General features: G+C 42.1%; 1 protein-coding gene across 7 annotated transcripts in view; it reads left to right on the forward strand.

Annotated features, from left to right (window-relative positions):
- Positions 1-27,294, forward strand: part of ipo8 (importin 8) — a 77,867-nt gene that overhangs the window by 13,671 nt on the left and 36,902 nt on the right. Inside the window, exons 9-20 of one of the 7 annotated variants that reach the window (XM_062482838.1) lie at positions 6,576-6,710; positions 6,804-6,903; positions 7,102-7,178; positions 7,498-7,710; positions 8,133-8,249; positions 8,373-8,462; positions 8,774-8,939; positions 9,110-9,270; positions 10,663-10,788; positions 10,890-10,953; positions 11,300-11,425; positions 26,897-26,994. In XM_062482838.1, the coding sequence (XP_062338822.1) occupies positions 6,576-6,710; positions 6,804-6,903; positions 7,102-7,178; positions 7,498-7,710; positions 8,133-8,249; positions 8,373-8,462; positions 8,774-8,939; positions 9,110-9,270; positions 10,663-10,788; positions 10,890-10,953; positions 11,300-11,425; positions 26,897-26,994 (1,473 nt within the window). Of the gene's footprint in view, positions 1-6,575; positions 6,711-6,803; positions 6,904-7,101; positions 7,179-7,497; positions 7,711-8,132; positions 8,250-8,372; positions 8,463-8,773; positions 8,940-9,109; positions 9,271-10,662; positions 10,789-10,877; positions 10,954-11,299; positions 11,426-26,896; positions 26,995-27,294 lie in introns of all 7 variants that reach the window. The other 6 variants (XM_062482839.1, XM_062482836.1, XM_062482837.1 and 3 more) reach the window with 6 other exon arrangements.

Below are 27,294 nucleotides of genomic sequence, written 5' to 3' on the forward strand. Positions count from 1 at the left end.
CTCTATTGCCAGCCTGCCGCTGGCCCCACAGGCGGATTTGTAGGACATTCTCTTTTGTAATGTCCTTGTTGTCCACATCCCCAGCACGCCGGTGGTAGCTGATTGTCAGTTGGATTGGGGTTGGATTGTGTTTGTCCTTCTTGCTGTGGGGGTGGACCTTGTCCTCCTCCCCCACGGGGTTTCCCACCACGTTGCGAAGGTCCTCCCTTTCCCCTCCAGGGTTGATCTGAGGAGCCAATATGCACATGGATTGGTGGCAGGGTGAGAGTTGGGGGAAAGACTGGTGCTGCCTTCGCTGGTCCTGGTGGAGCAGGAGGTTGGGGTGGTGGCTGGAACATCACTGGGGCCTGGTGTGTCGGGTTCTCGGGAACCTGGGCCTCTGCTTCCTGTTTTTCTTCTCTGCAGTTATTGACGTGATGGAGTATGTGTTCTGGCCAGTCCATTCTCATCAGGCCTACCACACCGTCTAGACACTTTTGTACATCTTGAAATGCCTTCATCACCATCAGCATAAACAGTCTCTGTGTTGTGTTGTTTGTGTTCCAGGCACTCCCAGTCTCATTACTCCACCTGCATTGAAAAGCATGCAGAACCTTTGATGGACATTCGTCGTCTTTCAGCATTTCGCCATCTTGCTTAGAGGGATCCATCTTCTCTGGGTAGTGTTTCCTTAGCTCTGCCCATACTTGGTTGTGGTGATCTTCGAACCCTACGCTGTCCACTTGGTTTCCGGTCACTTGGTTTCCAGCTGTTGTGCATTTTGGAAAACTTCTTCTGTTATCTGTTTTTCGGCCGTGTGCATTAGCAGAGCCTTTATATCTCCCAGAGCCAGTGTCACCCCTACTGTGCTCTCTTCCAGTGCTGTTATCCATTTGTTAGCTCCATCAGTGAGTGTAGGCAGTCTACCTGCCAGGCCGATCATGTCCATGAACGACCATGGCACATACAAGGGATCTTGTCCAGGTCCTTTTACCACCAGTGGGCATCGCTGGATCGGATCGTCTAGATCCTCTGTTCCCCTCCCTTCTAGGTGGTCGTTTAGGTTTACATTACATTTACAATTAGTCATTTAGCAGACGCTCTTATCCAGAGCGACTTACAGTAAGTACAGGGACATTCCCCCGAGGCAAGTAGGGTGAAGTGCCTTGCCCAAGGACACAACGTCATGTGGCACGGACGGGAATCGAACTGGCAACCTTCAGATTACTAGCCCGCTTCCCTAACCGCTCAGCCACCTGACTCCCTATGGTTGGATCTTCTCCCCAGTCTTCCACCATCTCTCGCCCAGTGCTGCTCTTGTTCTTCACGTGTGTGTCGCTTGTGATGACTTGAGTGCACGACCCCTCTGCCGCTGAGCTGTTGCCATGCGCTGTGGGGGTTCTTTCATCACTTCGTATTTTCCGTCTATTTCTTGCCATCTGCTGGCGTCTGTGTCCTTCCTTTCTAAACCAACTTAGCACTTCCTTTTCCCTTGTCTTCTTTCAAATCTTTAGATTTGTGGGGCTTTATGTTGACCTCCTCCTCCTCACAGCACGCTAAATCAAAGGATCCTCCTTTCGGCCAAATTGAATTTCGAGCATGCCATTTCTTCATGAACTGTTGAATTAACTTTTTGTTGTCTGGGTGGCGTTTTTTTTTTTTTATTACCTCCACTGGAGCCGTCACCTGGCTGTTCAAAGCCTTCCCACTGTTTTTTCCCCGTGAATGATCCCTGTATAAATGTGTTGTGTTCTGCTGACCAAGGACCTGGGAAACTCTGGTTGGTCGTCCGTTTCCCTGATTTTCTTAATTTCTACAAAATAGCTCATTAGTTGTCCCAGTTAGCTCACTGGAGCTAAGTTGGGGTCCTACACCAGCCTCTTTTGTCTATCGTTTATGGAGGTCTGGTGGTATAATCCAACCTTCCTATCTCCACTTAACCCACTGGGAACAATGGTAATACTGAGTGATGGATGTGTGGCTGGCCTATCCCGTACTACTATTGTGTGCCCTACTGGCACTTTTAACCGGAAGTCGCTAGGATAGTGGCTACTGTGGTCTGCTCCAACCTGGGCCGGACCTGTAGAATTAAGCCAATTGTGTTACTGCTAAGACACGTCAGGGAAGAATTCTCTTCTAGGGCCGAATTTGTGATTTGGTACTCTGCCAAGTTTTAAGTTTATCAGCTGAGCGTTCTGTTAATTCTCAGCTTTTGTAAATAAGTGTGTTTTTGTCAAAAATACTACTGTGTCTGTTTGCATTAATCAAAGTAGAATAAATAAGAAGTAGTGTTTTATCACTGTTGTCTAGTATGCCAATTTATTACTGTAAAGTGTCACACAGTCTACAAAATTGGAACTCTGGGGTCCTTAATGTGTTCATTACTGTAATAACCTTACTTGCTAATATTTTTCTGTGTGTACTTTACAATAATCACAGTCCCCTGATACTTCTGATTGCCGTCAGTATTACACACAATCCCTAGTGCCTCTCTTCCTGCCTATCTATGGAGCCGCGTCCTGCTCTATACGCACACAACCTTGCTCCTGGTTGTGAAAATAGTCGTTCTCTCGTGGCAGGTGCCACTGCTCTTTTCGCAGAGCCTGTGTCTACCTTTCGGTAACTCAAGCACAACTCAGGGAGAAACAACAAGAAATAGCTAGACACGGAGAGAGGGTGCGAGTGTGTGTGTCTGGGAATGAGTGGGTATGTGTGTGCGTGTGTGCGAATGAGAGTGTGTGGGTGGGTGTGTGTGTGTGTGTGTGTGATGAAAGACGTTAATTTAAGTGAGTGTGTCTATAAGTGTTTGTGGATGTATGTGTGTGTGTGTAACTGGGAAAGAGTGGGAGTGAGTGTGTGAGTGTGATTGAGAGCCGTTAATTTGGATGATTGTGTGTAACAGTGTTTGTAGATGTGTGTGTGTGTGTGAGTATATGTAACTGGGAATGAGTGGATGTGTGTGTGTGTGTGTGTGTGGGGGAGAGGAAGAAAGAGAGAGAGACAGAAAGGGTGGGGGGTATTTTGGGAAGGAGAGACAAGACAAAAACAGAGAGGATGTTAATGTGTGTGTTTGTAGTGGGTGTAGGAGTGTGTGTGTGTGTGATGAGAATGAGTGTGTTGTGTGTGTGTGTGATGAGACGTTAGTTTAAATGTGTGTAAAAGTGTTTGTGGATGTGTGTGTGTGTGTGTGTGTGTGTAACTGGGAATGAGTGTGTGTGTGTGTGTGAGAAGAGGAAAGAGAGACAGAAAGGGTGGGTTTTTTGGGAAGGAGAGACGAGACAAAGACAGAAAGGATGTGGATGTACGTGTTCAGGAGGGAGAGAAAAGATGTGTGTGTGTGTGTGTGTCTGAGAGGGAGAGAGAGAAAGAGTCTGTGAGAAATGAACCGCTGATGCTTCTGATTATATTAATCACAAGACTTCTCTGATCACTTGTAACTGTTTCTAGCCATCCGCAAATATCAATAGTTCAGAGATATGTTCATTCACAACTTGCACATCCTACTATTTTCGAATTTAAGAAACTCATGAAACGTTGGAGTTGAGCTTTCCATTGGCTTACAAAACTGTTCACTTGTTTTAATCTATAACTATGTGGTTTTCTGTCTGGGGCAGAAGCAGTGTGGCTATTTACTGATAATTTTCGGGCTTCTCTCCCTGATAACCCCACTATTCCCCTGGTTGGAGTGCTCAGGTTATTAGTGGTTCATTTTTCTGTCAAGCCTTACGGGCTCACAGAGATCTACAGGCTTCTCTCTTTTTTTCTTTTTTTATCACTCGCTACGACAACCCGACTGCGCTTGTCTCTGCCGGCCACGTCTATCACGGTTTAGGTGAAGGCGTGAAGTTCCAGGAGCAATACGCAAGTCTGGCTCCCACCCAGCCCATCGGACAATTTGAAGCATTTCGTCTTTCCTTACTCTACCACACTTAATGTTCCTGGTGCATGTGCAGACTTCGCTGTGTATGTTCCTCTCTATTTACAGTAAAATACAGTCCTTTATATGACTTTTGTCTAATATCTACTCATTCTGATACATAAGCATATTCACAAGCATTAAATTCTGGCCAATGATGTTATCTATCGCTATTCCAGGGATGCGCGCAAATGTTATCTAATTGACAAAGTACTTTAACTCTCTTTCAACCAAGAGAATCGCTCTGGAAACTCGCTCTGGAAGGGCATCAAATGTACACCCGTACAAATAACTCCTGCCCTTTGCTGCCTGTCGTAGACCTCACAACACGCGCAATATCAGATGTCTTCCTTTGATAAACTGTCTCAGGAGACCATCTATACCACATATTATCTCACACACTAAAATACACAACACGCCCAATATCAGATGTCTTCCTTTGATAAACTGTCTCAGGAGACCATCTATAGGCCTACCACATATTATTTCACACACTAAAATACACAACACGCCCAATATCAGATGTCTTCCTTTGATAAACTGTCTCAGGAGACCATCTATACCACATATCAAAACGAAAGCACACTATATATACACAAACGCAAGCGCTGCGCCGTCAGTGCAAGCCAAATCAAGCCCATAGCAAAAGTTAGACAGACAAGGAACCAGCAGATTATAGTTGAATGTGACATAGCAGTACAAGACATACAAAATACATACAAACATACAATATGTTTGCATCAAACCTGGGTTTCAGTGCTCTGATAGTTTTATTACTTTAAATAAAAGAAATAGGTTCTTTTGAAGAAGAGATTGTACCAGTTTACCTGGCCTGCATGGGAGGACCCACACCTCGGAAACGCACAGAATTCAGCAGATGTATATAAAAAAAAACTGCTTACCTTATAAATTTGTTTGGCCAAGGCGTGTTCCGAGGTGCTCTCCTCCCACAGGCCCGTGGTGGATCTCTCAAACTTCTCCTGGTTGTAGCTCGCCAATTTGATGAAACAAAAGTTCTGTACGTCTTCAGTCAATTCTCAAGATTTAAAAACAGCACTGGAACTCAGCAGGGTTGGTGCAAAGTGTTTTATTGGTTCTCAGGTAACAAAGATTCCCAATAGAACGTGAGCGTGATCCCGGGATCAGACTGAAGTTTTCTCTGGACAATTTAACTTATATAGTCTTCTCCCCATTGTATGTTAATATGGTACGATATTTGTTGGTTACATAGACATTAGGTAATCTTACCAAGCGTCCCTTGTCTCAGGTGATTCAAACCAGGTACTTTCCTACATAGACAATTCTCCCAATTTTGGCACACTCTGACCTTGAACAGCCAGCTGCACTAGGCTCCTGGGCGAAAGGCCACAAATATGTCTCATAAGTCATAGCTGTGCATCCTGGTCCTTTATGAAAGCATACACATGCTCCTCTCCCCCACTCATCCTTTAATTATTTAAACCTTATATTTTGGGCTTCATGTTTCCTACCATTGTTTAGGGATAACAATAATCAGTCAACAGCTTTGCATCTGGTTTCCAATAATATAGCATGTACTAGAAAAGTGATTACAAGTTTCATTAAATCCATAATCATTACCCATCTTCATAATTACAGCAGTATGATGTTTTTTCTACGACATCATCAGCTGCATCACATCAATCTATAATTCCAGAAATGTGTGCGTCACTGACATCTTACTCAGCGACTGCATCACAGGCACTGTGCCTTATATATAGTTCAAGGAATCTGTGTTTGTGTGTCTCATTGACATCTTAATCACTGACTGCTGTCACGATCCCAGATAGATCCCAGAAAAGGAAGAGGACCCAGACGCAGGGTACACAGTGATGTTTTTATTCTTTTTTTTTTTTTCTCAAAAAGGACAAGGCAAAAATCTTAGTCAGACGGAAACAGGTTGGTAACCCACAAGGCAAAAGTATCCAAAGTGCTAGGCAAATGTCGGAGTCACAAAATACAAGGCTAAGGTCTATACACAATCTCAATATTATTTATCTGTAGGCTCAGTACGTTGTTACACAAACAATACCTCACAAATGAAACAAGGGCCCGACTTAATTAGGCAAGCTAACGATTAACAGGTGAAATCAATACAACCAAAGGACAGCCCGAACACAGAACCTAAAAACAAAATACTAGACAGTGAAAAACCGAACCCCACACAACTGCATCATCGGAACTGTACACTAGTAAAATATAATTGGATTTATGAACAAACCAATTGCTAAATCAAGCTAAAATCAATATCATACTTTATTATATTACATGCGTATAATATATTATAATGCAGAAATCCAGCTAGTTAACAAGTTAGAAAACATCAATAAATAACCTATTTATTATTTTAGTATTTAGTAGTTATGCATGGACAAATACTGTACATTTGTCTCAGGACAATATAATTCAAACTTAACAGAACAGGAACATAAACAGTTCCTTGTGCTGAGTAGTATAGTGATTGTCTCCAGTAGTGTGAGAGAAGTCTTGTCTGTACGTAGAAAAAAATTTTAATGTGCTGGAAGTATATTTTATAAGCAACAACAAAATAAAAGTTTACTGTTATTTTAATATTTCACATATATTTAACACCTTGTGAGCTGCTGAATACATGTTCTGTTCTCGCTGATGATTCTGTGTGTGTGTGTGTGTTGTCACTCAGGTGCTGTTGAAGGTGTTGGACCAGCACAGACAGAAGCAGTATGTAACTCCACACGTCCTACAACAGTCCCTCAGCTACCTGCGTCAGGGACTGTCCCACTCCATCACCTGGAAACACATGAAACCCCACATGCAGGTCTGGCACACACACACACAATACTAATTAAAAAGTAGACTTATCCTAAGCTGAGTGTTGGTTAGCTGAATTGTTTCCTCCTGTTTTCTACAGACCATTTGTCAGGAGGTGATCTTCCCTCTCATGTGCTACAAAGATGAGGATGAGAAACTCTGGCAGGAGGACCCTTATGAGTACATCCGTATGAAGTTCAGTAAGTCATCACAAACTCACAATCAGACAGACAGACTGACAGACAGGCAGGCAAACTAAGAGGATACACAACACCGTTTATCCATTTGTGTGTTTGTAGAGGTAGTGTTACATCTGGTGGCGAATACCTGGCACGACAAGGACAAGCTCTGACATAGTCAGGTGGTTCTGTAGACTGATTGGTCTGTGTGCATTCCAGACTTGTACGATGACCACGCCCTCCCCGCCACAGAGGCCCAGAGTCTCCTGTGCAAAGCCGCCCGCAAGAGGAAGGAGGTGAGGACAGTCCATCTATGAGACGCCCCTGTTAGGACTAAGAACCTACAGTGGTGTGAAAAAGTGATTGCCCCCTACAACCTAATAACTGGTTGGGCCACTCTTAGCAGCAACAACTGCAATCAAGCGTTTGTGATAACTTGCAATGAGTTGCTTTTACAGCACTGTGGAGGAATTTTGGCCCACTCATCTTTGCAGAATTGTTGTAATTCAGCCACATTGGAGGGTTTTCGATCATGAACAGCCTTTTTAAGCCATGCCACAGCATGTCCGGACTTTGACTAGGCCACTCCAAAGTCTTCATTTTGTTTTTCTTCAGCCATTCAGAGGTGGACTTGTTGGTGTGTTTTGGATCATTGTCCTGCTGCAGAACCCAAGTTCGCTTCAGCTTGAGGTCACGAACAGATGGCCGGACATTCTCCTTCAGGATTTTTTGGTAGACAGCAGAATTAATTTATCACAGCAGGTCTTCCAGGTCCTGAAGCAGCAAAACAGCCCCAGCTCACACTATCACCACCATATTTTACTGTTGGTATGATGTTGACAAGTGCAAAAAAAGTTTTTTATATTTGAAAATCCCTCTGAACATGTCTAGATATTCCAAGTACAAAGCAGTATGTAAAATTGTGTGGCTTTACATATTATGAGCCAAGAGTTGTCTAGCTTGACGTGTGCTAGATGTCATTTTGAGAAAATCGCTGTTAAACATTGTGTTCGGGGAAAACTAAAATTCACAATACAAAATTATCTTATATTTTTGGGTTTATTTATGTGGTAAAGTTTCATTCTGATAGAAGAACAGGATTTTATTTTTCCTATTCAACTGTAGTACCTCCCCTTATTTTTTATTTTTTTTTGCTAGATGTTCCCCCACTTCAAAAGTCATCCTGTGGCCTTCAAAGGTGATCGGTGAGGGCACCGATCACCTTTGACCTCTGCTCCTTGCTTCAACAGATTCTGCCCCAGATGATGGACTTCTGTCACCAGATCCTGATGGAGCCCACCACTGACCCCCGCAGGAAGGACGGGGGGTTGCACGTCATCGGCTCATTGGCAGAACTGTTGCTGAAGGTTTGTGTGTGTGTGTGTGTTATCCATTCTCTCCTTTGCCCTTTTCACTATCTACTATCTGTTGTATCCAGCTCTAATAGCTTTTCTCTCTTCTGTTTGTCTCTCTCTCCTGTGTCTCTACAGAAGCGGTTATACAGGGATCAGATGGAGCTTATGTTACAGAACTACGTGTTCCCCCTCCTCAACTCTCCTCTGGGATACCTACGAGCCAGGGTGAGACACCATCAATCTGGCTTTGCATACCTCTCTATCTGTGTATTGTATCTATCTTTCATTTTCTGTCTGTCTGTCTGTCTTTCTGTGTGTCGGTCGGGTCAGACGGTCGAACAGGCTCTATAAAAGGAAGCTACTGTTTCTCTTGTACAGAGGAACACAATAGGCCCTGTGATGCACTCTGGTGGCAGGAGGACAGCTTTGCAGATCACTAATTTCAAAAGACAATGACAGGACTTAGTTGAGTAGTCGCAATGGTTAAGGCCTAGCCATAGGGTGTGCAGATGAGTAATTTGGTGGGGTGTCCGCAGTCATGCTGGGTGCTGCACTCCTTCAGTCCACTGCGATTCCATGATGAGCTGGTGCTGAGAAACGCGGTGGAGCTGGTCAAGCAGGACCTGATTGCAGACAAGGAGATGCCCGTCAAAGTGGAGGCTGCTATTGCTCTGCAGACACTAGTCAGCAACCAAGAGCAAGGTCTGAGGCTGTACGAGCAGACACACACTTTCTAACACATGCGCACACACACACACTACTTACATTAGACAGCTAATTGCACATACCAATAGGATCCTTGTATCAAATCTTAGCTTCTATCTGGACCAAATCACACACACTAAGTCCCATTCCTCTCTGTGTCTCTGCAGCTAAAGTCTACATCAGGCCCTACATCCGACCCATCATGCAGGAGCTGCTGCACATTGTGAAGGAGACGGAGAACGACGACCTCACCAACGTCATCCAGAAGATGATCTGTGAGTACAACCAGGAAGTGGCCGTCATCGCCGTGGACATGACGCAGAACCTGGTTAGTGTCCTCTAGACCCTGAACCGTGTGTGTTTGTTTGCACTCTTATCTGAGTGTGTTTTTGTCTAAAACCGATATATATAAAATATGTGAAGAGAATGAGGTATGTGTGTGGTATGGATATGTACAGTTAGGTCCATAAATATTTGGACATTGACACAATTTTCATCATTTTGGCTCTGTATACCACCACAATGGATTTGAAATGAAACAATCAAGATGTGCAATCAGCAACACCAAAAGACCCGGAAGACCACAGAAAACAACTGTGGTGGATGACAGAAGAATTCTTTCCCTGGTGAAGAAAAACCCCTTCACAACAGTTGGCCAGATCAAGAACACTCTCCAGGAGGTAGGCGTATCTGTGTCAAAGTCAAAAATTAAGAGAAGACTTCACCAGAGTAAATACAGAGGGTTCACCACAAGATGTAAACCATTGGTGAGTCTCAAAAACAGGAAGACCAGATTAGAGTTTGCCAAAAAACATCTAAAAGACCCTGTACAGTTCTGGAAAAACATCCTATGGACAGATGAGACCAAGATCAACTTGTACCAGAATGATGGGAAGAGAAGAGTATGGAGAAGGGAAGGAACTGCTCATGATCCAAAGCATACCACCTCATCAGTGAAGCATGGTGGAGGTAGTGTTATGGCGTGGGCATGTATGGCTGCCAATGGAACTGGTTCCCTTGTATTTATCGATGATGTGACTGCTGACAAAAGCAGTAGGATGAATTCTGAAGTGTTTCTGGCAATATTATCTGCTCAGATTCAGCCAAATGCTTCAGAACTCATAGGACGGTGCTTCACAGTGCAGATGGACAATGACCCGAAGCATACTGCGAAAGCAACCAAAGAGTTTTTTAAGGCAAAGAAGTGGAATGTTCTGCAATGGCCAAGTCAATCACCTGACCTAAATCCAATTGAGCATGCATTTCACTTGCTAAAAACAAAACTGAAGGGAAAATGCCCCAAGAACAAGCAGGAACTGAAGACAGTTGCAGTAGAGGCCTGGCAGAGCATCACCAGGGACGAAACCCAGCGTCTGGTGATGTCTATGGCTTCCAGACTTCAGGCTGTCATTGACTGCAAAGGATTTGCAACCAAGTATTAAAAGTGACAATTAGATTTATGATTATGTTAGTTTGTCCAATTATTTTTGGTCCCTTAAAAAGGGGGGGGCCACATATAAAATGTGTTGTAATTCCTACACCGTTCACCTGATTTGGATGTAAATACCCTGAAAATTAAAGCTGAAAGTCTGCACTTAAAGCACATCTTGATTGTTTCATTTCAAATCCATTGTGGTGGTATACAGAGCCAAAATGATGACAATTGTGTCAATGTCCAAATATTTATGGACCTAACTGTATTCTTTGTGTGTATATGCAGGCTGAGATTTTCACGAAGGTGCTACAGAGTGAGGAGTATGAGGAGAGTGAGGACAAGACTGTCATGGCCCTGAGCATTCTCAGCACCATTGACACTATATTGACTGTCATGGAGGACCACAAAGAGGTGAGATATCAGCAGGTGTATTTCTCTCCTCTCTTGATACTGTAGCAGGCTTGCCCCCCCCCCCCCTTCTCACTCTGTCTCACTCTCAGATTACTCAACAGTTGGAGGGGATCTGTTTGCAGGTCATCGGTCTGGTGTTACAGAAGCCCATCATAGGTATGGCAGGTGTGTGTGCGCGCGTCATTCTGTTTTTGTGTGTCACATATGTCAAGTCCTGAGAGAGATGGAGAGAGACATACAGAGAGACTGCTTGATCAAACCATGACTAATTATTATGTCTGAAGGTGATATGAGGAGGGGGAAGAAGGAAGGAGGGGAAGAGTATGAGGAAGAATTGAAAGAGGCCACAATAGGGGAATTATGCACACACATCTTAATAGCACCTTCTGTCCTTAAGGAAGATTTTTGTGAATCACACAGTTCATTGTCAACCTGTCCAGGCTGTACACAACCTGCACTCTCACGGTCTTATGTAACACTTCAACACCCCGATCCCCACCACCTCCTCCAGAGTTCTATGAGGAGATCCTGTCCCTGGCGTTTGGGCTCACCTGTCAGACCATCTCCCCCCAGATGTGGCAGCTGCTAGGGGTCCTATACGAGGTCTTCCAGCATGACTGCTTCGACTACTTTACAGGTAACACACATACACAACTGAGCAGGGCTCTAGAGTGTGACTAATTTGTACTAATTTTAAAATTTGTACGGCTGCGACTAAAGTTTTTCCTAGGTCGCACCGGTGAACCTAACCTCCTCGCATCCGCTGCCTCTCCACGAACGAAGCGTTTGTTCTCCTTTGACGGAACTCACACTCATGGTTGGATTATATCGTGGTCTAAACCAATCAGAGACAGAGATGGGGCGGGTCTTTGCCTCTGATTGGCTGTGGTCCAGATATTCCTGTAGGCCTACACTGCTCCGTGCTGTGTGATTGAAATTACGACCTGAGAATCAGTTATGGCAGACCTGGGCATTGTACAGCCCGCGGGCCACAACCGGCCCACGGGCTGTCCCAATCCGGCCTGCGTTAGGTAAATCAAAAATTTTAAATAAATAAATGTGTTGAGCGGTAGTAAATATGTAGTCCTGAAAGACTACAGTGATCAGGCAATTTACATATGTGCGCTTGCGCAACCTCATCGACAGGAGAGTTAGCTGTTGGTTCGCCCTCTAAAATGAAAAAACGAAAGGTTGATACAGAATGTAGAGTTTTTAGCAAGACATGGACTTCTAAGTATCTGTTTACTGAGGTCAAAGTCAAAGCTGTGTTCTTAGTTTGTGGAGAACAGGTCGCTGTGTTGAAGGATTACAATTTGAATCGTCACTAAGGGACTAAAGAAAAAAAACTAACACAGACATAATAAGAACTTGACTGATTCAGTGGGCGCAGGCCGCTGGTGGTTTGCTCATTGAGCTGCAGACCCTGATCATCACCTGTCAGCTGTCCTTCGCATGTCCACCTCAGACATTCAGCCAGATTTCGATGCACTTGTTCAAGCCCACTGGATTTCTCTCACAGAACAAAATGAACTGAAAAAAAGTATTGCTTTTTGTATAAACATACAAAAAGCTAAAAGTTTAACATACTGCAAAACAACTTTTGAGTGTTGTGAAGATTAACTAGTTACAAATAAAATGAAACACTGATGTAATGATCGTTTTTGTTTTTACTGTTTATTACTTCTATAGTCTTTTCCTATTTGACCTACACCAACCTTATTTTTCTGATAACCAGTAGAAGCTAATCAAAATATATACTGCTTTTTACGATGGGAGCAAATGAATAGTTAGCAGGATTAAGTTCAAGTTATCGTTGATGCGGCACTCCCACATATTTAAGGTTTATCATGTGGCCCCTTGTAAAAATGTATTGCCCACCCCTAAGTTACGGAGCTGGGCCATGGAGCTAACCCATAGAGCTAGGATTTTGATGTTAGGGAGAGTGTGACAGGTGTTGGACATCTGAAGGGCATGCGACAGCAAGGGGGGACCCGCTATGAGCCATGAAATGTTAGGTCTCAGTTCAGGTAAGCAATTTTAAACAGTAGCACTTTCTATTTTGATGTTTTTTGCTTAAAATGTTTTTGTTTGGCAGCTCAGTGAAACACTTAAAATATTTTATTTTTTATATGCAGTATAATTGTGCTTCAAATAAAAAAAGTATTTACCTACACCTTATTCTTGTCAAGATCATTTACATAATATATATGAATGTATATGGAGCGTGATAAAAAAGTGACTTTGAAATTGTGGCGACGCAAGGAAAAATTTGGGTGCACCTAAATTTTGTGCTGGTGCACCTAAAGTTAGACGCACCTGTGCAACCAAGGCAACAAGTTAGTCTGGAGCCCTGCTGAGGTTGGTGTTTGGTGAAGCTGGGCAGAAAGTATTTGACTTTATTGAAAGGACTGCCCCTTGAGATGTAGAATCCAATTTTCAAAACACAAATACAAAATTATAGTATACATGCAGACTAAACAGTTTTACATAACATACATTTCCAATACACACAGCTCGCTCACCCTGTCCTACCCACACCCCCAGACCTCGGCTATTGTACAAGAAAGATTCGTTATCATGACTCGGATAATAAATTAATTCAATATCATCAGCATAAAGAGCAATTGAAGCATAACTCAGTCAAGTATGTACAAACTAGAGAGGGTACAATTTGGGTGTGTTTGCTTGCGTCGGTTGCAGATGGGTCCGTTTATGAACTGTAATTTTTACAACTGATATTTCTGTATATATAAAAATGCCTACTTAGTATTTATGAAGATTGCATAGATTTAAAAGCATACATTTGTTGCTGCTCATTTACAATTCAAAATACAAAATGAAACGGTTGATTTTTCATTTCCCCTGCAAGAGGGAATAGTGATAAGCTATATACTAGCAGTCTCAGTTGAAAGTTACATTTAGTCATCACTTACAGTAAGTACAGGGACATTCCCCCCGAGGCAAGTAGGGTGAAGTGCCTTGCCCAAGGACACAACGTCATTTGGCACGGCCGGGAATCGAACTGGCAACCTTCAGATTACTAGCGTTACTAGCCCGATTCCCTAACCGCTCAGCCACCTGACTCCCTGAAAGTTGGATCAAACGAAGATATTGGGCAATAAAACTTGTCCTAACCTTTATGACTGAAACGTCACCTTAAGTTTTTCCCTTCTAGTGATATTTTCAAGCATTTAGCCTCCTCATATTGCATTCATTCATTACAAACCCCCTTTGAAACAAGCTGAACCCCCTTTGAAACAAGCTATTCTCACAACGTTGTCACCGGCAGTATTTCAGATGGAAGCGCGATTCAAACAGTACCCATCTCCTAACTGAAAATTTGCCCCCAAAAACGTAAATAAGCTTGACATTTATTTAGGGGGAAATGGCTTATTCAAAAGAAGTTTGCTGGAAGCGATCAGTGTCAGTAACAAATTCCAAATGCGACCATTTGGTAAATTGAGCTACGAGCAAGCTAGCTGCTGCTGTTGCTAGCCAAACTTCACTGAGAGGATTGTTTGAATGTGCTGGATGTGAAAAACGTTTCTTTTGACAAAGTTTAGCCTGTGGCATTGAAAAACAGCGACACACCACACAAACTTGAGTTTAAATACATTATTTAATGTGACATTACTTACTGTACATGCAAGTCTTGAATTGCTTAAATGTATGATGCTGCTAGTACACCACGGCACGATACGATAGTGTGCAACAGTCTAGCCAGCCTAGCACATCTATGCACGTCGTATCTATGCATCGTTGCTAATGTGTGCTGACGTTGTGACCTAGGCTAGCACTGAGTTCCCTTTGTGCACACAAGGCACTTTTTGCCACAGAAACATTGTAAGGTCCTAAACCGTGAAACGGAACGTAAATAAAAATACAAGCAACGCAATCGCTAACAAGACGAACCTTTTGACACCGGCGTTGTCTATGTAGTCCAAATATTGAGGGATCTTTAGGGGTGGGAAAATAAATTATAATAAATATATATGAGACAGAACAATGGTTGTGCTCGTCGAAGGCTTGAGCACACCCAATAAATATATGAGAGAGAACAATGGTTGTGCTCGCAGGAAAGGCCTTGAGCACACCCAACAAACACATTTGAAGGAAGGGGGGCGGCTTCTTTAGCCTGGTCCTAACCCAAAGACTTATATATTAATAGACACAGCTAGATTTTTCTTCCAAGATGGCTTCCCCATTCATTTCTATGAAAAGTGCTCAGTGGCGCAGTGAGGCAAGCAAGAGCGCGAAATGGACCGCGCCATCTTTCCAGACCGACTCATCCGGTCTTGCGCAGAAGCTTGTTCCTATCTCCGAAACTCGTGCATGCTTGCAACTAGCTGTACACGTCATACTTTGCGACAACCAGTCGCGAGCTTGTGGGCTACAGCTAAGGCATTGCAGAAAACTGTCAGAATGTGTTACAAGTCCGATCAAAAAGCAGATACATGTGAACTTTACGAAAATCAATACTATTTGTACTGTAGTATTATAAGTGCAGGGCCTATACTTTGTTCTTTTTGCTTCGTGTTTTTAGTTTGACTGCTTAAGTATTGTGTCGGATTAAAGAAACTGTAAACTTGAATATCTGGCTCCGTCGTTGTTCTAGCTCGGCAAAGCAAGCTAAATTAAGCCTATACCTATGTTGCTATTATAATGATTATGAGTGTTGCTTACTATTACTAGCTTATTGTTAATGCCATCGTTGTGATGTTAATTGACAAAGTTCTAACAATATAACGACCATAACAATATTGTAGTTATCAGACATGATTTATTCATCTTCGTCTTTGCTCCAGAATAACATGTCAACAATCTATAATTATGCCACTGTGACGGTATGTAACAGACTTAACCACGCTCCGTCACAACAAGGTGTCGTTCGCCACTCGCTGGTCTTGAACGCACAACCTCTGACTTGCCAAGCGCGACCACTACCAACTACGCCAAAGAAAAGCTAGATATTCGTTGACGCGGGTGGCCTGTTACATACCTGAGGAGTGAGTTTCACAGGTTCACACCCGTTACACCACGATATTATAACTAATTAGGCTATAATTACATTTGTCATGCCATGAGCATAATAGCGTTCATTACAAAATGGTTAAATCTGCTTTAAAATAACGGAAATACAATCTACAAACAACCGTCATGTATGTATGCAACCATTTGTAAAACTTGCTACAATAAAGGCAGGCAACTGTAGATTATCAAGTCCTTTCTCCTTGTTCTCATTCAGCTCAGGTAAATCAGCTGATGATGTTGATGCGGATGTTCCCTTTTGTGCTCGTCCCCTGTTCGTATCCGCGAGCACGTTTCCAGGCAACTTTTCTTGACGTAAGCAAATAAATGGGGTGCTAGTTTACCCATTTCGGATTGGTTTCAAATTTAGCAAAAATCAGGAAAAATTATTCTATGAAAAAGCTAGTTGTATGAGCCAGGTTCGAGAATCGAACAAAAATTATTGGCGGAGATAGTTTTAGATATGTTGACTTGAGTTAATAGAATAAAAACGACCGGACGAGGCGGGTAGCAAATCGGAAATGCAATACCACCTACATCCACCGGGGCCGTTGCCTCAAGCCGAGGGGTGGGGGTCTGTCCTAACCAGACCCTCGTACATTTAATTTGTACAAAGGGTCTGGGATCGCTCCATTGACAAGCGTTAACTTCCTTGAAGGCGGGTATTTTTTGTCTGCTGTTTCCTAAGTAAAAAATTGCTTGTTATGGGGATCAAAATTTACTATATTGGTCCTCTGTTAAATTGTCTTACCAGAACAAATATCTTCAAATTTAGTCTAACCTAGTTCATAACAGAAGTCATTACATGCACAATGGTTGAGCCAGTTGTCATAATTGTAGGTCTAATTCACCATACATTGTTGTACGTTTGCAATGTGCTAGCAGTTTTTACATCAGTAAACACATACATTTATGTAACAATTCAGGGATCTAGGCTATATATCTGAAAGTATATCCACTTTATGTTGTCGTTCTGTTTGCTAGCCAGCCCCTTTGAAAGCAGCTGAATATCAGTTGTAAAAGCGAATTTCCCTAATTTCCTTGCTTAGTTTCATTTCATTGCGAATGCCTTTGGGTGCAGGGCCGGGGTGAGTAATCGGGAGAGTTCCCGGTGGGCCGCTTCACTTTTGGGCCGGTCGAGGATTTTTTTGTTGTTGACATTTGTCACGTTAGTCTATCTTCTCTTAAAGTAGGCTACACACGTTCTGCATTCTGACACCTCAGCCTCTGCATGGGTTGTACCATGTGAGGGAGTTCTCCCCTTCCAAATAGACTTGGTTGGGTCCATAGCCCGTCTTTTCCAAAAAGTTTTCTCAGATCGGCTACCGATAGCTGGGACGGGCGGCGCTACCGTAACGATACGCGTCAGGGAGGATGGATTGGGGCCGGAGTGATGGCATCACCAGACAAGGTTTTACCAATTGAAAAACGTCTGTTTATTTTACATAAAGCTAAAAAATTATTTTGCGCTCAAATAATGGCCAAAAATGTTCGCTCGCGCACAGTGCGCGCTCGCATTAAGTGTAGAAGTCCCTATCTTGCATCACATCAAACCCATAAGTCCTAGGTTGGGGCAAAGCTCCGAATGTTTACAACGTCTGGCTCCGTGCCTGATTAACACTCGGATCGTTAAGCAGTCTCAAAAATGGCATCAATATAAAAAATTATACGATCCCTTTCTGTAATCATGATACCCCCCAGAAAGGTTCACTGCACCCCCAGTCAAAGCAGGCTGCATCCGGCCCTGTTTGGTATACAAAAAAAAGGGCCGGTCTTGGGCCTGAAACTCCCGGGCTGAAAAGTGGCCCCACTCCGGTCCTGTTTGGGTGTGTCTATTACCGAACACTTTACGAAGTACACTGCAATACAGTGCACTGCAATACAGTGCACTTACATCTGTAGTGCACTCCGTCGCTGATTAGTGCTGTCTCAAATGGAACACTTACGTTAACCACTTGGCAGAGGTGATGGACGCAAATCTGCTCGCGGCACCCGCGAATCTAAGGCGGAAGTGACAGACTCAAATCTGCTCGCGAGTCATTTCGTCCGCCATTATTTTAGAAATGAAATGAAAAGCTGCCGAAAGCGCTCCTCCTCTTCCGCTACGTAGCCAATATGGCGCCCGTTTAGGGCGAGTAGTGTCCATCGTTGTACACTGCATTTTTTGACCGTTTGCAGTGCGCCATCCGGGTACTTTCAGTGCCCTGAATTCTGCTGGTTCTGTCAGTGTAAGCGCCCTAAGCACTGAAAGTCAGTGCTCGGAAGTGCACAAGTGCTCGGTAGTAGACACAGCCTTTGTTAATCGCATTAGTTCAATCGCAGTTGGTTACTTAGGCAGTTTCGATATCAGTAAACACATTTATGTAAACAAATTCACTGATGCTGTAAGCCTTATTTTTCAAGACAAGTTTGTTATTATGAAACCAGTTTTGGACCTAATTAAAATAGGACTGTAAAGAATTCTGGATTTGTAATATGTCAGAGTTAGAAGTGTAAATAAGTGTCATCAGCATCAAAATGAACCTTACAATTTGAGCATATTTGAAGTAGGTTATTAATATAAATAGAAAAAAGAAGTGGTGTACGGACTCATTTGTTCAACAACTAGTTGAAAGGGGTCTTTGTATGACCGAAGAAAATAGCATAACAGGGACAGTTCAAGCCCGGTAGGGTGTATATTAAACAAAACACAAAACTAAGTTGACTGTTATGCAGATAGTCAAACCAGAGGAGAGCATTTTGATGTAAACCAATAGAATAAAACGTATCAAAGAAAAGATAATGATCAACCATATCAAAAGTCTTGTCTTCTACGCTCTCAACGAAGGCAATCGCATTTTCTTTCCCTCTCCTCCCCCTGACCTTCCCTGCTTGCTTCCCTGCTTGGCTTCTATCGTATTGTCTAGTTATTCACGGAGAAATGCTCTGAAGTTTCAATCATTTGGATAGTTTTTGAAGATATTACTCAAAATCAAATACTACAAAAAGGAACAACCTGAGAGGACTGAAGCCCAAGGAGAACAGAAGTATTTTGGGCTGCCCTCCAAGACTGACCACAGGCAAGCAAACTAAAGCTTGTTCCCTGTAGAACTATGGCTTGTAATGACTGCAAACAACTTACTCAGAGGATAGTCGAACTGGAGTCAGAACCCTCTTAGATATCAGAGAGACCGAAGACTTCATAGATTCCATGCTACCTAGCCCGGAGGCTAAGCTACCTGCCAATGAGCCACCCTTGGAACCAGCTTTCTCTCCACCGGCCGTTGGACCGGATGAGTCATGGCCTGCTCTCGGCGCTAAACCAAAGAGGCCTAGCGCCGCTTCTACCTTCATCAGAGATGGGACTGTCACCAAGGATAAACAGCAAAAAAGCGAGGCAGAAACTCTTCCCGCATCACCTCTCCTCCTGTCACACTCAGAAACAGTTTCGAACCACTGGGAACTTTCTCTCCCTTGTGTGTGGAATCCAAGGCGAAGAGGCACAGGAGTGCTAGCCACGCAGCTAACAAACATGAAGGGCCCAGATCGCCGACACACCATGATGGTAGCTACTACACACATGCAAATCCAACACATCATCGTCTGCTGCGACCGGGAGTCCCCCATTTCACTCCAAGCCCCTCTCGGACCACTCGGGGCGCTGTTCGACCCCCTATCAAGTCTAATCAGACAACAATATCACAGGACTATCAAGATCCAAGGTATGCTAAGACTACCCACAGCCCATCAACACTTAGAGGAGCTAACACTGCTAGCACTATAGAATCTACTGCTAGCACTGACGCAGTGTCTAACCTTGGTCTAGCACAAGGTCCTATCATTGCTAACCCAAATTAGATAAGAACTGGCCCCGCAGCTACTGATAAGGCAAACGTTAGAAATGCAAACACAACACCACATATGGCCACTATCTTGATTGGAGATGCCATGACAGCACATGTTAAACTGGCAAAGACAGAAAATATTTGTCTTAGCAACACATCTGTCGAGGAACTGTCCTCAGAGGTACAAACAATCCTCAACAATAAACCAAACAACCCTAAGATTATCATCCACACTGGCTCGTTTGATATCCTACACAAGAAAACTGGCACTGAGATACTTAAAAAACATTTCACCCAGCTACTGAACACACTTAACAGATATCAAGATGTATTCATCAGTGGACCGATTGCATGCTTTCGCAGAGGAAAAGAAGCCTTCAGTCGACTATCTTTCAACACATGGTTGGCATCTGTCTGTCTGACACACAAACTGAGATTTATCGATAACTTCAATGTGTTCTGGAACTGTGCAGACCGTTTTCAAGCTGACGGACTCCACCCAAACCGTAGAGGATCTCGACTACTAACAGCAAACATCAATCACGTGCTCCTGACCACAAATCAAGCTTCTCTCCCTATCCCTGTTGTGTCTAAGCTGACTGACGCATCCCAAACAACCTCCCATGGAACAGAACATTCAAACAGCCTCCTGCAAGGACATGGGCCCTGCACAGATCTGCACCCCCCGGATGAATTCCCTTGTGATGGAACAGCTCAGTGACAGAGCCTTTCCCAAAGAAAAGCTACGCTAGGACAGCCACCATGCTATTTCATTGGACATACCGGTCATCATCACAAACAGAAAATGGCATGGTAAAATGCATGGTTACAAACCTGAAACTAGTTAGAAGTCACAGAACTATCCATATTCTTCGAACAGATTTATCTACCCCTGTTTTATCTGTTAATACCCCACAGATGAAACAGGCCCTTCTAAATGTTAGATCACTAAATAACAAAACATTTCTAGTTAATGATCTGGTCAAAGAAAACAACTTAGACTGCATCTGTCTAACAGAAACCTGGCTAAACAATGACACGGCAACAGCAACTTTGATAGAAGCGTGTCCGCCTGATTACAGCTTTCACCAAGTTTCAAGGACATCAAAAAAAGGTGGAGGAGTCGCAGCTATTTTCTCCTCTAAACTGTTGTTCAAAATCACTGAGCTAGGTGAATTCACATCATATGAATATATTGCTATAGAGCTCAAAACCGAATCAATACTTTTTGTTATTATATATCGGCCACCCAAGCACTCGCCAATATTCATACAAGAATTCTCTGAACTATTATCACTATGTGTCACTAGATATGACAAAGTAGTTTTAAACGGAGACTTAAATATCCAAGTAAATAAAAAAGCAGACCCAAGAACTATTGAGCTCTTAAATCTCCTTGACAGTTTCAATCTAACTCAACACATAACAGACCCAACACACCGGCACGGAAACACACTAGATCTAGTGATAACAACTGGACTAAATATCAATAATATTTCAATAACTGATCTACCCCTCTCAGACCATCATTATATACTTTTTAATGTGGAAATTATTCTAACAAAAACCAAAAAAGAATTCTTAGTCCATAGAAGATATTTAGACGATACAGCTATGATGACATTTTCTGAACAATTTGCTCTATATGAGCCGACTAACCATGATTGCTCTCTGAATGAAATGGTAGAGAACCTCAATGATGCACTATTATCTGTGTTAGACTCTGTTGCACCACTGAAAACCAAAAAGAAGTGCACAAGCAGAACCTCCCCATGGCTGAGAAATAAAAATGTTAGTGAAACGAAAAGAAAATGCCGTGCAGCAGAGAGAAAATGGAGGAAAACAAAGATCACTATCCACTACAATATCTACAAAGATACACTAACCACCTATAACAAAACCATCCATCTAGCAAGGAGAGAATATTTCTCCAATATTTCTCCAACATTATTACAGAAAATGCCAGAAATTTCAGAGTTCTTTTCTCCACCATTGACCAGCTGCTAAACACTGTCCCTGCCCCACCTCCATCCTCAGCAGTTAAATGTGAAGAGCTTGCTTTGTTCTTCAAGAACAAAATAACTTTGATCAGAGCGAGTATTATTAATAGTGGGGTCGAAACTGACATCAGTAGATTCTGCAACATAACCATGAGCACATTTACCTGTATCACACTTAGTGAACTTTCCAAAATTGTCAGCGAATCTAACGCCACATCCTCAGATATTGATCCTATACCCACAACATTCTTTAAGCGAGTGTTTGATAGTGTCTCAGGTCCGGTGCTAGAGATTTTAAACACATCCCTTAGAACTGGCGTCTTCCCAGATGCCTTCAAAACAGCTGTTGTAAAGCCCCTATTAAAGAAACCCAAATTGGATAACAGTCTACTTGCAAATTACAGACCAATATCAAACCTTCCATTTATTAGTAAAGTACTGGAAAAGATAGTTTTAGTCCAATTAAATTATTTTCTTGAAGAAAATAACATCCTGGAAGTCTCGCAGTCAGGTTTCAGGAAATATCACAGTACTGAAACTGCTCTCACCAAAATAATTAGCGACCTCAGACTAAGCTCTGATGCAAATAAAGTCTCTATCCTTATCCTGTTAGATCTCAGTGCAGCATTTGATACAATTGATCACGACATCCTAATCAATAGACTGGAAAAGCTTATTGGGTTCACGGATAGTGTATTGAACTGGCTGAAATCATATATCACAGGAAGGAAGTTTTATGTTAGTTTAGGTGACCATAGGTCCAAGAAACATGAGAACTGCTACGGGGTTGCTCAAGGAAGCTGCTTAGGTCCATTACTTTTTTCTCTTTATATGTTACCACTCGGCGACATAATCAGAGAACATAACATAGATTTCCATAGCTATGCGGATGACACACAACTATATATATCCACTGAACCCAACGATGCAACGGCCATCAATTCCATTACCAACTGCCTGTTGGCAATAAACAAATGGATGAATGATAACTTTCTTAAATTAAATGAAGACAAAACCGAAGTCCTACTATGTGGCCCCAAATCCAAAAGAGAGATGCTTATTAAGAATCTTGGAGGCTTAACCCCCTGTCTTAAACCAGAGGTGACGAGTCTCGGTGTAATCCTGGACTCAGATTTGAATTTCAACTCTCACATTAATAAAGTGACCAAAACAGCTTTCTTTCACCTGAGGAATATAGCAAAGGTACGACCATTCATAAACCAAAATGATGCAGAGAAGTTAATTCATGCTTTTATATCCAGCCGGCTGGACTACTGTAACGCATTTTTCACTGGTCTTCCCAAGAAAACCACTGAAAGACTACAGCTCATTCAAAATTCTGCAGCTAGATTATTAACCAAAACTAAAAGGAGAGAACACATTAGTCCTGTCCTAGCTACTTTACACTGGCTCCCTGTTACCTTCAGAATTGACTTTAAGGTCCTTTTCCTCACATACAAAGCTCTACACGGACAAGGACCTAGCTACATTGCTAACTCCTTTATAAACTACACACCAGCTAGAACACTGCGATCATCAAATGCAGGCCTATTAGAGGTCACCAGAAGCAGTCATAAGAAGATTGGTGATTCGGCCTTTGTCAATTACGCCCCAAAACTATGGAACAAATTACCCATAAATATTAGGGAAGCAAACACTCTAGACATTTTTAAAAGACAGCTTAAAACCTACCTTTTTACCGAAGCATTTAAGTAATTTTATCTCAAAAGGGTTTTCCTACTTTTTAAAGTTGTTTTCTCTCTTGAACAGAGATCTTATTTGGATTTTTATTTTTGTTTGAATTGTTTATCACTTGTATTATTGTTTTTTTTGATTTTATGTAAAGCACCTTGAGCTACAATTCTTGTATGAAATGTGCTATATAAATAAATACTTACTTACTTGTAAACATCGCTAAAAAATTGCACCTGTGAGTTGGCCTCTATCAAGTGTTTGGAACACATCACTAGTGAAGTTTGGAAGAACTAAATTGTGTATTAATACATTTTTAACCAGATTGAAAAGGAGATAAAATATTGGAACAGATTGATTGAATATTGGAACAAATTATTCACATGAAATGGGTCTCCATCTATTGAAAAGGGGTAACTGGCACATTTCCATTGGGGGAATTTAACAGTTTAATTTTAATAAATCTGCAAGAGCATACAGTATTACAAAGTTTACAAATTTGGTTTCCAAACCGTTTCTACCAGCACTACAACTTTATTTCAACTCAAATGAAAAACATCAGTAGACAAGATTTGTCTAAATAAAAATGAACAAGTTTGAAGAATAGTATGTTGTTTATGGAGCTTTTTATTTTATTGAGAATAGGGTTACATTAATTACCAAACATTCTATGGTTATGAGAAAAGCTATCTAAATAGTAATTTGATTCAGCATTCCTTGTTTTGTGCTTACATGAATTCTTTAGGAATCTATAGGTTTACCAGTCCGCATAATCTTGAGACGAACGATATTTGGCCCAGGTTTTATCCCTTTGCTTGAAAAGGTTAATACAATGTTAGCTGATCCAGCTATGTCTACCTTTAATATTTTTCATGGGAGCATGTATATATTTTGTGTATCCGTTCAGTGTTTCCCACACATGGCGGTGCGCAACAGAATCAACACCGGCCGCCACATATTGCGTTTTGTTATTCTTTTTAAAGATCCTGTAAAGTGGAATTAAAAAAGAGTTTCAAGTTCACCACACCACAGACTAATGTATTATTAACTACCCATCCAAACTCGAATGAAAAAAAAACACCAAGTATGTTAAATTAGGCTTTGAAATCGTAATAAAATCAGCAGTCTTCTCTGTTCGAGACTGGGGCGGCGTGTCGCCTGAAGGAGCTGAAGCTCGGCCCCCTCGCTGGAAGGCGCCGCCTCTCAAGTAAGCTACCTACGACCCAGATAATGAACGCTACGTCAAGCCGAACAAAACAGTATAGAATTAGAATGTATTTGTTCAATGAGTGAAACATACAGATGCATATAAATGAAATATTCCCCTGAGCTGTAACACAGGAGTAAAAATTTACAGCAGAGACAGCAGACAGTGAGCTCTCCAACCACTTCTAGCACATTAGCTAGGTTACCGTTTCACCAAAATACCATCATTCTACAGCGAGTAGCCTAATATCAAGTTAGCGGTTTGCACTAATTATAGCAGAGATACCTCTGGAAAAGTTATCTATTATAATTATAACAAGCACACAGAACTGAGTGATGAACTGCTGGCGGCGGTGGATGGTCCAGGTGCGATCGGAGGATGAACGGCCGGGGGGGCGATGCTCGGTACGGTTCCGCGCTGCAAGAGAAGCCGTGTGTTGGTGAACCCCGTCTGTTTTTTTTGGCTCCGCCCATTAAAACCTGATCTGAAAACGGAAGAGAAACTGTTCTTCGGTCTAACTCCAAATTTCAGTGCGAAAAAGTTTTAGCGCTTTGCACATACTTTCAGGAACTCATTTCACACGTATATAATGTACTTAGAAGCAAAACATGGAATTTACTTTACAGGATCTTAAAAAATTTGTTTACGCTATTTAAAACACGCAGCGTATTCGTTCAGCTGCATTTCCTTTCCCTGCTCTCTCTCCGTCTCTCGGTCACTCACGCGTCTCTCTCACATACAGACACACAGTCACAACGTCAGCACACGTTAGCAACGACGCATAGATATGCCGTTCTAGACAGACAGCGATATCAGCGAGCCCTCAGCATTAGTACCATAGCTTAAAGTCTAGGAAAGTTGAGGTTACTTTTTGCTAGGTACCTAATAACATGTCTTAATCTGCTAGACAAGTGGGTTCCTCTTTGTTCTTTTGGTGAGCAATCTCACGTGCCCTACTTACCGGCGTCATGGAGCCAACCAGCTAAATAGTTATTTAGCAATAGCATTGCTACATACTTACAGCTGGCAGCTCCGTTTTTCTCCTAGATTCAGACCTAGCCCGTTAAATTGTAGAGCTAGCTAGTTAACTACTACACTTCTGTAGTAGTGCAGTAACTACTACACCTCACAATTTCCCCAGAAATATTTTCAGGCTTCAACCAGTGCTGCTCAAGCAGAAAGACAGGGTCAGGGAGAGAAAGAGATTCGTTAGGCATTGAAGACTAGGAGAGGAGGACAGCATCCAACATGCTGCTGTGAGAGAGCCAGCTGAAGCAACAGGTGAGGTGGACTTCACCCTACTTGCCTCGGGGGGAATGTCCCTGTACTTACTGTAAGTCGCTCTGGATAAGAGCGTCTGCTAAATGACAATGTAAATGTAAGAAAGCAGGTCTCAGGATAAGGGAACACATTTCTATTCTTCCGTTTCTGGCAGATATGACTTGAATGGGGTGTGAATTTTGTATAGGGTGTTAAATGTGTGTATTTTGGGTTGGGCGTGTGATTAATTTTTTATTAATATTATTTAATATAATAAAGTAATGTGTAACGAATTATTAACGAAGGAATTATTTTGAACCCCCCCGGGCAGACACGGGGCGACCCCCACTACCCCCCCACCACCACCACCACAAATTGCTTTGTAATCTGTGGGAAACACTGCAGTTTCTTGAATTTAAAATGAATTAACTGAAATGTATCCCAGTTTATATCAATTAGGTATTGAATTAAACAGTCTACATTAATATTTTTTGCATTGTCTCAGTGTAATATATTTGGGAGGAGGAATTTTATTTTTCAGACACAAAATATAACAGAGGGATCACTGAAAGAATCTGGCACAACTACAGATTGAGTTATCTTTTCAGGATTTGTGACAAATATTGTATCCAATCCAACAGCGATGAAGTCCGATAATCCACTCTTGTAAATGTATTACGGATTACTGAATTTATAACTGAGTGAGGTTTAAATTTCTACCTACCAAATAAACAATCACCAGTTATTACTGAAGTCACCTAAGATAATCATTTCATTATGACTTTCAAGAGAATTCATAGTTTTTTATAAATCAATTCTAAAATACAATTTGTAGAGTCTGTCAGAGCAGAGGTAAGCCTATGCATTTGATAGCAAAATTAGATGTTTGCTATCATGAAGAATAATTTTATTAAAAATACTTTAGAAAGAAATCAACTGGCTCTTTATTAGGAATGATGCATTCAAAAACAAGATGAAACCTTAGTACAGTATTAACGTCACCACAAATATAGAGACAGAGACTGGTAGAATGGCAGGATGGCGATGCTAGTGATGATAATGATGAGGTTGAAGGTTGTGCATTTTTTTCTTCTTAGACATGATGCCTCTTTTGCACAACTATGTTACCGTGGACACTGACATGCTCCTATCCAACCCCAAACACCTAGAGGTAATCTACACCATGTGCAGAAAGGTGAGTTCCTACACAGTATGGCCATGTGTGTGTTCTTAATATATGCATGTGTCTGACAGTCTCTTTAATGTGTGTGTGTGTCTGTGTAATTCTTATTTACTTTGTGTATTGTGAGAGTGTTTGTCTGACTGTGTGTAATGTGCGTGCAAGTATGTCTATGTGACCTCTGACCTCTGTCAGGTTGTAGTGGAATAATTCTAGTGGCACTGTGTAGATTTGAATAGTCAAGAGATGGCGGTTTCAATTTAATTTATTTAGCTTGCACATTAGCATAAGATTTAACAAAGTACTTTGTGATCA

The sequence above is a fragment of the Osmerus eperlanus genome, chromosome 17 (genome assembly GCF_963692335.1).
Source record: "Osmerus eperlanus chromosome 17, fOsmEpe2.1, whole genome shotgun sequence".
NCBI classification, from domain to species: Eukaryota; Metazoa; Chordata; class Actinopteri; order Osmeriformes; family Osmeridae; genus Osmerus; species Osmerus eperlanus.